The sequence below is a fragment of the Excalfactoria chinensis genome, chromosome 1, assembly GCF_039878825.1.
Source record: "Excalfactoria chinensis isolate bCotChi1 chromosome 1, bCotChi1.hap2, whole genome shotgun sequence".
Taxonomy (NCBI): Eukaryota; Metazoa; Chordata; class Aves; order Galliformes; family Phasianidae; genus Excalfactoria; species Excalfactoria chinensis.
In genome coordinates, this window is record NC_092825.1 from 167,821,466 (window position 1) to 167,832,824 (window position 11,359).

The window sequence follows — 11,359 nt, forward strand, 5'->3', positions numbered from 1 at the left end:
AACTACTGCTTTTCATAAATAGCGGACGTGGAAAGTAAGAAAAACGTATTGGCTAATATGTAACAACAGTAAGTATTAATATACTTGGTGTGCTTTAGGTTAGATTTTGAGGTAGGTCCTATAAGTCACGTTGAAACTAGTCTTACAAATGGTTGCAGCAAATAAATTAGAGATGTGATAGAACATGATGAAAGAAAGCACTATTAATGCTTAACAGGTTTCATTAATAAGACCAATGTTGCTATAGATAGCAGTCTTTGAGTTTTAATGTGAACAATGAGATTGTCAGAATAGTGTTTATTAGAAATATGTCCAGTTATAGGATTTCTCACTGTTCCTTGGTGCTTACAAATAATTAAATGAATCATTAAGGTTGGAAAAGACTACTAAGACCATGTGATCCAAACGTCTATCCATCACCACCATGCCCACAAGACCATCTGCATTCTTATACCAGTATTGAACACATTCAGTAGATAAATCAACAAGATAACTTTCATTGTGCAACTAGTCAAAGACTGTCAGTTCAAAAAATAGTTTAAATATAAAATAATACTAATTATAGAATTAATGGATTATTAAGGTTGGAAGAAACCTTTAAGATCATCCAGTCCGACTGTCAAGTCATCACCACCATGCCCACTAAACCATGTCCTTCAGTGCCTCATCTAACCTTATCTTCAACTTCTTGGTCAAGTTGTTGACTTTACCACCTCCCTAGGTAGCACATTCTGATACATAACTACTTCTGCAGAGCAGACATTTTTCTTAATATTCAACCCGAACCTCCTCTGGTGCAACTGCCTGGGAGAAGAGACTGAGCCGACAACCTCGTTTCAGGGAGTTATGGAGATCAGTAAGGTCTCCCTGAGCTTCTTTTCCAGACTGAACAATCCCAGCTCCCTCAGTTGCTCCCCGTAAGTCTTGTGTTCCAGACACATCAACAGCTCTGTTGCCCTTCTCTGCACATGTTCCAGGGCCTCAGTGTCTTCTTGCAGTGAGGGGCCCAAAACAGAATGCAGCGCTTGAGGTGCAGCCTCACCAGAGCTGAGTACAGAGGGACGATCCCCCTCCCTCCTCCTGCTGGCTGTACTATTACTAATAAAACCCAGAATACCATGGGCCTTCTCAGCCACCTGGGCACACTGCTAACTCACATCAACTAGCACTGCTAGATTTTCTGAACAGTCTTGGCAGACACTGCTCCAAGCTTGTAGCGTTGCCTGAGGTTGTTGTGACCGCAGTGCAGAACTCAGTGCTTGGTCTTGTTGAAGCTCATATGATGGGCTTCAGCCCATCAATCCAGCCTATCCAGATCCCTCTGTAGAGTTGTCCGACCCCTAGGCAGAGCAACGCTTCCCAACTTGGTGTCATCTCCAAACTTACTGAGGATACACTCAATCCTTTTGTCAGGATCAGCAAGACAAAAAAACAAACAAAAAAGCTGGCCCTAGGACTCACCCCCTTGGGGAACACTAATCATGCCTGGCCACCAGTTGGATTTAGCTCTGTTCACCACTGCTCTCTGGACTCGGCTGTTCAGAGTTTGCATAGTGAAGAGTGTGACTATCCAAGCCATGGACTCCCAGCTTCTCCAGGAGGATATTGTGGGTGAAAGAGTTGGAGGCTTTGCTAAAGTCTAGGTTGGTTACATTCACAGCTTTTCCTCATCCACTAGGTCAAAAGATTAGTTGATGGCTGTGTCCTCTGTATTAAATAGTGGTTTATTTCAGGCAATTCTTAAACATAATTGTTTAAGCAGTGAGCTACCTTGATAAAGTGGAGGACTGTGTTTTTTTCTGGAACTGGAAGTATAGACTTAAACATCATTCATTATATTGAAATTAGAGTCAGATTCTACATTGAATCTAGCTGCAGGCAAATGATTTAGCAAAACAAAGGACGCTGGGAGGGTCAGTTATTCAGCACTGTATGCTGTGCCAAGAAACAAATTGCACACTTTGGTAAGTAGAAGCCAAGCAAAGTGAAGACCTTAACTTGCTACTCAGATAAAGGAAGACCTTAATTTGTGTTCCATCTTGTAAGGATCAAACATAACTGGTATTACATTATTGTGAATTCACTTCAATTTAACTTCTTTAAAACAATTTCATATGAGTCTGTAACAAAGGGGTGTGATCTCTCCCTCCTGCCATTTCTCTGCAGGTATCAGCCAGCACCAGCATGTGTTAAATGATACTAGTACGTAGTCCATCACTGCTTAGTGATGTTTTGTGATAAAGTGCTGTCCTCTTTGCTTGTTAATTCAGTATGAAATGTTTATGTTGAGAATGATGATATGATGCTGTCTTGCATGTTTAGTAATAAATTCAGCATTCAATACATCTGTCTAAGATTTAACTGGGAAGTGACTTTGAATTGTTGCTTAAAATGTATGTGTTTCTTAGGGAGCAGTTTCATCTTAAATAGCAGAAAATATTTTTGACTTTAAGTACTTCTTTATTCTGTGGTGTTCAGGTGCTGAGAACTGCCTTCAGTGAACTGAGTGTGCTGTACTAATCATGCATCTTTGTTCATAAAGGAAATGTTTTTTTGTGTGTGTGTGTGTTTTTTTGTTTGTTTGTTTTTGTAAAAGCCACACGATAATTTTTGCTTTAATTAGGAAAATTTTTCCAACTTGTAGCATTTCTTGAAATATATATTGGCATATATTTCATGCAACGCTTATTAGTATTTTTTTTCACTGATAAGATTCTTGTTGTATAGATTCTTTAAACATCTGGCTTAGTGTATCATTTCAATCAACTCTATATTACTTAAATTGCTGAGGAAGAAACTGCCTGCTACAGACTCATTGCAGTGTTTTTTTGCAAAGACCAACACCAATTCTTAACTTACTAAGCCTGATTATATTAAACCATTTGTATATAATGTATGTTTTAATGCTAAGCCTTTATCTGGTTTAATGCATTTGTATGCATAACTTTACATAATGTAAGGGAGGTTTTTAAACTTTCCTGAGTTGGAGCTGTCATTAGTAGAATTACTGTTTGGGCTGAACAAGATCCTTGGAGGAGTGAGTAGCTCTGGATTTAAGTAGCATTGCTCAGAATCACAAGTTCTTGCATTTTGAAATAGGATTGGTATTTTTCATGTGATAGAATAAAGTGAAATACTTTGTAATATTCTGACTTTCAGAATCTTATGTATAGATTTTGATGGAAAGAAAATCTAAGGGACAGGGTGCCAGAAGTGCATAGGCAGAAGGTTTTTTGTTCAGCTCTTCATTGGCAGCATAATTTCTAGTGAGCTGAAAATTGGAGACATTGGATTAAAACGGCAGAAAATTGTGAGGTAAACAATTTGTAGTCAGAAGTATCCCATGTACTCTTATTTTTGAGTGCCTAATCAGTAATGTTAAGCACTTAAGTAGTTTGTATTTAAAATATATGGCTTTGCATAAATGATCTTGTGTAAGGATTGAGGAAGATTGCGCCAAAATTACTTAGGTCAATGGAATTAAAAAACAAACAAACAACAACTATACAGAATTTAATGAAAGAAAAAGTAACTTAAGATGAAGGTAAGATTTACACTGAGGTTGAGAAATGTCTTACCCAGTTGTCTGCTATAAAGTCTGTAGGAGAGTTGAGTTCATTGAGAACATAAGTATGAATGTTTGTGTGAATCATATTTTGTTATATATGTAGAACTTGGTTAAGTGTTATATTTCTTAATGCTTAAACCTGAGTTGATGGGGTAAGTGTTCTGTTGTTTGTTTTTTTTAATAAGGCATTGTTTTATTGCTGTGCCTTATTGCTTTGGTGACCATCCTTAGCTGAAAGGTGAGTAGTTGTATGTGAATTGTGAAGCTTCTGGCCACTGATATTTGAAGAAAACTGGATAATCTACTTCCTTCATATTATTTTAGTATCTTGCTTTTTGCTTTTGTAAAATATTCAACCACATACATTCCGCTCCATAAATTCTTGACTGTTTTGTTACTACGAATATTATATCACTTGGAGGCAGAAATCTGTAGTTTCTTTAGATTGCCACAATTGCAAGGTATGCTTCCAGGAAAAGCAAACAAACAAACAAAAAAAAAACAACCACAAACACTCAAAGGTAAAATCAAGCAACAAAGCGAAAAAGAGTTTTATAACTAGTTGTATTCAGTGTGAGAAAGTAATTATATCTGGTATTGTCTCCTATATCTCGTCTGAACTATCTGTTCAAAACTGTTAATTTCATGGTTTTGTGAGTGCTTAAGAACATGCTAATATCTTTTAAAAACCTGAAGATTATCCTGGCAATCTTCTTACTACTGTCAGTGTTGATGAAGGTGCAGTGCTCAAGAAATACCAATTGCTGTATTTGAATTAGGGAAAACCTGTACTATATTAAATACACTATATTTATGCAATCTGAAAACAGTATTCAATGTTTTTGTAGATTTTATTCCTACAGTTAACGTTAGAAGGAGTTGGAAATGTGAGGAAATAAATTTTTAATGCTCGCACCTGGAGTAATTAATAAGCATAGTGCTATTGTTAGTTATCATCCTAGGTTTTTCTAAAAGCAAAATACCTGGATAAATCTGGCCCTTTAGATTGGTTTGCATTAGTGAGTTGCGAAATATCTTATGGAAGCCATGCAACAGGATTGGAAATCTTCTGACTTGTAGAAAGAATTGCAGTTTGAAAATAGAATATTATCATTGTTTGCATCCTTTTTTTTGAAAAATGGAGCTTCTCAAGAGTTGTTTTATGTTATTACTCTTCTGTTGCCTTAGAGCTTTTTCTTTTTTTTTTTTTTATTTTCCTCTTGGTCTCCCCTGTAACTGTGTATCATTCTTTTCTTGTTCTCTTGCAGTTTAAATTGTTTTTTCCAGGTACCAGCTGACTTCGGAGCTTCTTAACAGCTTGCCTGTGTATGTCGCTAGGAAAAACGCAATACTCTCACTGCTCAATTTTACCTTCCTCTAATGGATGGTTAGGGGTGGCTTCAGGGAGGGCCTGAAGCAGGCTGCTACTCAACAGGACAGTGGGTAGTGAGAAAAAGAAGCCCTTATAAGGCAACATCATTACCATTATGATCAACAATATCAGCCAGCAGCACAGTATTCCTTTCTTTGCAGTGTTTCAGGGACATGATGTGCAGTAGTCAGCCAGATTCATCTGCATTCTTTTTTTCATACTTGCCTCCTAAAAATCTGCTAGTTCACAAATTTATGGACTCTATCTGGATTCCTTTGAGTAAAAACTTTGGTAAATATAAATTTTTATATTTAATATGTTAAGCATTTAATCACTCTCATGATACACGCTTTCAGTTAATGCTGAATATTTTTTCTCAATAGGGAATTTACTTTAAATGTTTTAAATTTGCGTTAAGTGTATAATTCATGTCCCTTTTCTGAAAGTGTGCAAGAATGCTACAAATTGTAAGCATAAAACAATAGGAATAACGCTTCTTTGAAGCAGGTAGACTGATCAGCAGATAGAGTTTCTAAGTTCATTGGTCTGGCATCTACACCAGAAATACTTTTTTATATGGTAGAAATTCATCGCTAAAGCTACAAAATGATAAATGATAATTTTACTGTAATCATATTAACAACAGACTTCAATACAAAACAAAATGAAACACAGCTTTCAGTCCCACCCTTCCTCCCTCTTCTGTTTTACCGACTGGTAACCAAAGACTTGTAGAATTTCAAGCTGAGAAAAAACAGTAGTTTATTGGGTTGAAAGGAAGTGTAGTAGTTTGCCTTCTGTCTTTCTTAAGAAAAAAACTTCTTAATTCTAGGAAGCAGTAACTTTGTAGCTCTGTACTTGAAAGTTCTCATCTAATTGCCTTTCTACTTGGCCCTCCCTTGTATGATAGATTACAAATTAGAAATATGCAAAAAAAAAAAAAAAGCCTTACAGCTTGCAGAGGTATCACTCCTGATTTGATATTGAATTGAAAGAGTTGGAAGCCTCCCAGATTAGATTATGTGCAGTAATTCAAAAATCCTGTGCATTTATTTGTAGCTTTTGTACTTCTTAATACTTCAAACAACAAAAAAAATGTTTTTATTCACAAATGGAATCTAGGCATGCACTTGTGTGCATGGTCTGACTCACGGAAACCTTAACTGTGATGTCTTTCTACTGTACTGCGTGAGGGATTGATACTGGGATGGAGTACAGTTCTTTGCCCCCCTGTCTCAGAACTGAGGTGTAGTTGTAGGCTCATATCAACAAGATTGTATGCTCATTTTGCAACTACATATGTGATTGATCCAAAGATGTTATTTGAAAATGTTGGTTAACATTATTCTGAAAGATCTGACCAAGCAGTTGTAAACTCTTCCATAACAGAATTGTAATGTGGGTTCTAGAGTCAGAAGGAGATCTTATTGTTCATCTACCAGACTTTTGGAAACCTGGCTTTGTCTTTTAGTCACAAGGCCTTATTTTCTTTGTCACCACACTAGCCCTTATTCCTTTCAGAATCATCTAGTCATGTTGTATTAAAAATACTATGATGAATGCATTCTGAAATCACAGGTATTCTGTTAAAAATTGCTTTTAGCAAGACTGACTCAATTGCTTAGGATAATAAAGCTATTTACAGAGTGTCTGAACTTGTAAATCATAAGAGGAATTATTTTCAGAATCAGGTAAATTTTTGGTATGTATTTATTCTCTAAATGCATGTGTATTCACTTGAGGGTGGAATATATTTTAATGTTTCTTCCAGAAAATTCATGAGAATGTATTTCTTTGGTGCAAGTTTCATTGTTTTTCTTGAACTGTGAATTTTCTACTTCATCTTTTTGACATGAACAGTGATACCAGCATCTCTTGCCATCTGTGATAGGTGAACTTTATTTTCCTTGAAGTAATGATTTTTGCATGTTGTTTCACAGCAGGACATGGTCCATGATCAGTAGTGTCAGAACTTGTTAAATGTTAGATGACTGCACATCGATTGAATCAGAATCAATTTCACTTGCTTCTCTGTTTAGTTTAAATGCATGTTATACTGTTTACATTAATACTATATCTCTGTGCTAGTTTCTGAACTGAGACCAAAAGGTTGTGCCACAGCTTAGTTGAGTCAAAACTATTAGAACTGGCAAGTAGAACTGGCAAGTTGAATTTGCTTAATGTAACGTGTCAGACCTTGGTTTTCACTAAAACCATTGGTTTAAGTTGTAAAGACAGATTTAATTGTATTGTTGAACAATGGCCTGTAGGCAACAATGTGGTAAGACCTTCATTGACAATTCATACTGCTAGTTAATGAGGAACATTGACTGAAGGTGGAATCATTTGCAGTTGATTATTTAACTTTTTGGGAACTGAAGGTTGTATCTAATAAGTGAAACTTGTGATATTTAACCTTTAGTCTTCTAAAACTGTTATTCTGCATTGTGGAGTTCAACTTCTACATTTGATTTTATACAAGTAGGGGAATATATTTAACTTTATCCCGTATACAATTTCGTAATAATGGAAACTATAAAACCTTGACATTTTTCATTTTCATTGAATAAATGGGAATGTTTTAAATTCTAATAATGATAGGTTGATCATGAAAATTATGTTTACTTACAGAGAGAACAGGAAATGAGAATGGGTGATATGGGTCCTCGTGGAGCAATTAACATGGGAGGTAGGGATCTGAAGGAAAAAGGCTTCTGTAATGTAAAATTTCTTCTTCTTTGGGACTGTACATGTTACTCAAGTGTAATTTCATTAGTGGCAACTACTGGTAAAATGAAGTAAACAGTATTGGGAAATAGGAAATGATTTCCTTAAAAACAGCTTTTTTATTTCCGTTTATGTGTTTTTTTAAATACCCATGGGAGAAAAAAACTGTGCCAGATGAGAGAAACCAGGAGGCAAGGAAAGGTAATACTCTAGAGATTATGCAATGCAAGACAGGAAGTTTCTGTTTCAGAAGTGTTTGGTGTTCTTCTGGGGGATCTGATCAGAAGAATTGGAACTGTAACTGTGCAGTGAAATGATTTAGTATTTAAAACAGGTCAGTTCTTGACAAAAGTTTGATAAATAAGTGTGCCCTATAAACTTATTGTGAATCCGTATTTGCAAGTAATTCTCAGTATACTTTTGCGACTTAGACTATTGTCACTGCTAAAAGCCTTGAAGTTTAGAACTGTGCCATTTTAAGAATTAGTATTTGCCTTGTATCTGCAGACTTGAAACAGTTTGGAATGTTACTCAACCAGAATATCTGCTTTTAAACAAGACTGAAACATAGAATATTTCTTTAAAAATATCTTTAGGAAGCTTCCTGACTAGAATTAACTTAAAATGTTAAACTTAATCGGTGTTTTTTTTTCTGTATTTCTATTTTAAATTTGAAAGTCCATACCAAACTTCCTAAATGCTGTGGTTTAAGTCAGAGTAATGTGAATTGATAAATAGATGAATATACTTGCTCATTCTCCATTTTAAAATATACCGCTTACCACTTGATTCACTGAAACATTTATAACTGCAAAATGGAAACAGGCGTATTCATTTACAGAAGATGACAATGTCTTCCTTTGGAATTAATTCTAAAGTTAGTTTGCAGCAGCAGTCTGAAGCATAAGTTGATGACTTTTTAATTTCATAGTTAAAAGTTCTGCTTATTGTTTTAGTGGATTCTACTTGAAAATCTCTATTAAAATCTCTATTAAAGAGTCTCTGTAAGTATTGATATCATGCATCTTGCTAACTAGTGTTAGCAGTTTCCACAGGGTATATAGTTTTTATATATAGATTTAAAATGTATATTTATAGCTGTCAGTTCATAGCTTTCCAGGTTTTAATGTCTACCTGTATCCATCTTTGTCTTGCTTTGTAGGCTTAGTGCTATGACTATAGATTTTAAACTTGATTTAAAAAGAAAAAAACTTCTAGAACTAAATATGCAACTTCAAAATAAGCTGTTGTAACAGCTAACCCCATTTTTAGAAAGGGAAAAGTATTCTGAATAGGTAAAAATAGTGTTTGTCTCCACAGAACCTGAATTTTAAGTTAACTCCTTGTAGAGATCTTTTTTCCCCTGGCCATAAACAACATTGCCACCACTCAAAAAATAACCCCAAAAACCCAGAAACCTCAAAAGAAATTAATGAGAAAGGAAAAGAAACAAAACCAAAACCTTTAAATAGTAGACCTTCAATTACTGACGTTAGCATACTTTCTCACATTTCTGCTGGAATTGTAGTTTTTTAACTGGCCTTTCACAGAATCACAGAATCACAGAATCACAGAATTATAGGGGTTGGAAGGGACCTCTAGAGATCATCGAGTCCAACCCCCCTGCCAAAGCAGGCTCCCTACACCATGTCGCACAGGTAGGCGTCCAGGCGGGTCTTGAATATCTCCAGAGAAGGAGATCCCACCACCCCCCTGGGCAGCCTGTTCCAGTGCTCCGTCACCCTCACCGTAAAGAAGTTCTTGCGCACATTCGTGCGGAACTTCCTATGCTGGAGTTTCAGCCCATTGCCCCTAGTCCTGTCCCCACGCACTACTGAAAAGAGACCAGCCTCGCCACTATAGCTCCCACACCTCAGGTATTTATAAACCTGGATCAAGTCCCCTCTCAGCCTTCTTTTCTCAAGGCTAAACAGACCCAGTTCCCTAAGTCTCTCCTCGTAGGAGAGACTTTACATGTGACTTTTCTGATATGGGGAGCTGAAGTATCTTCAGTAATGGAAAACCTACACTATAGCAGTATTTGAAAGCTGGACACCTCTGAGATGGATTTAACTAGTGATAGAATGACATTTGCAGAACCACTCATTTTTATATCGTCTTTAGCAAGCATTTTCTGAGAGACATAACTGTAATTCTAGATGTAGCTAATAAATATTCTTGTAAGCTGGGAAAAAATTGGTTTCAGGAACTACCTTTGTATTGATGAGGGTTACTGATTGATTATCCACTGAGTCAGACCTTGGCACATACATTTTGGACACACAAAATACATTTTTTCAGTCCTGTGGATTGCTCAGAGGATTAGTCAGTGGATTAGTCTCTGCTGTGGCATGAGCTTGATAGACTGCTTTCTGTTTCTATACTTTGTCCAGTGAATAAACTGCTAACATCAGTGTGCCTCTGAAAATAATTAGCAGTTAAGTGACTGCCACTTAGATGTTAGAGAGCTTTTCTGAGGTGTAGATAAGAAGCTTTTGTGTCCTCTTACAGAAACTGTGCAGGACACCTCTCTATTATGCTCCCCATCTGCCTTCCTTATATCATAGCTGGTTGAAATTGGCTTACTAGTGCAGAGAGGGTTTCTAGCATAGGTTACTTTTGAGGAAGCATGCTGTGTTTGTATGGCATAGCATCAGTAAGGTTGGAAAAGACCACTAAGATCATCTATTCCAACCTTCAAGCAGTCACCCATGCTCACTAAACCATGTCCCTTAGTGCCACATCTATATATGGTTCATGAAAATCTCAGGGGACAGTGGCTATGTAGGATAAGAACTTGTTGCTGTTGAAGAATGGCTGAACAGTATCTGCATGTGTTGCAGGTTGGCTAAGTTTTATGAGCATACTGGTAAGCAAGTCATAATAGGTCACTAAGCACTGACTGGTTTTTGTTTTGCTACCAGCACTGAGCATTGCCATCATTATAGTCATATAGGATATGATTAGCCTTTAAAAATAGAGGTTTGTCCTTATTTTGTCAATTTAAATTCCTTCTTTTCCTTCTGCATTTAATTCTTGAATGATTGACATTGAACAACAGTTTTATGAGATATTCAGCTATGATTTTCTCTTGGATTACAGCACAATCTTTTACTTGCAAATGAACTGCTACGTTTGTGGGTTGATAAGAAGTATCTATACATGCCTTTATTTTGGCTCCGTGCTGTAGGGAGAAGTCTTTGAGTATCATCACTAAGCTCAGGAAAGTATGTGCTGCAGCATTGCTAGGGTTGTTTATCCTAAGCAGCTTTCAGTTGCTTAAGTCTGAAGTTTTAGCAACAGTACCTTGATATGGTGATTTCACTGGCTGAAATCATAATAAGTATGCAATTGAACATACATGCAGAAAATCAAAGTACTGTATTTGCACAAAATGAACTGCATATGGTGATGAACGTGTATATTACTGAAATTATGAGAGGTAAGAGATTTATATGTCAGAATAAAAGTGACATATTTTAGTCTGGCAACATTTTTATTTCTTGCCTTTTTCTTTTTTCTGCCTCCTTGTGTATTGCCAGGACTTGAAACACATACTAGATTCCAAAGATGTTTTCTTTCATTATGAAATTTTGGGTGCAGACTTCTGGTTGAATACTGTGTGTTACTGTGGGGGGAAAAGCTTGCATAACCGCAAGTCTTAGATTCGATGACATGTCATAATGGCAGAT

General features: G+C 36.3%; 1 protein-coding gene across 4 annotated transcripts in view; it reads left to right on the top strand.

Moving 5' to 3' along the window:
* PSPC1 (paraspeckle component 1) overlaps window positions 1-11,359 on the top strand; it is a 66,714-nt gene that overhangs the window by 23,626 nt on the left and 31,729 nt on the right. Inside the window, exon 7 of one of the 4 annotated variants that reach the window (XM_072326597.1) lies at window positions 7,572-7,629. The exons of the other annotated variants lie outside the window; for them this stretch is intronic. Coding sequence (XP_072182698.1) covers window positions 7,572-7,629 — 58 coding nt within the window. The remainder of the gene's footprint in view (window positions 1-7,571; window positions 7,630-11,359) is intronic. 4 annotated transcript variants of the gene reach the window in all.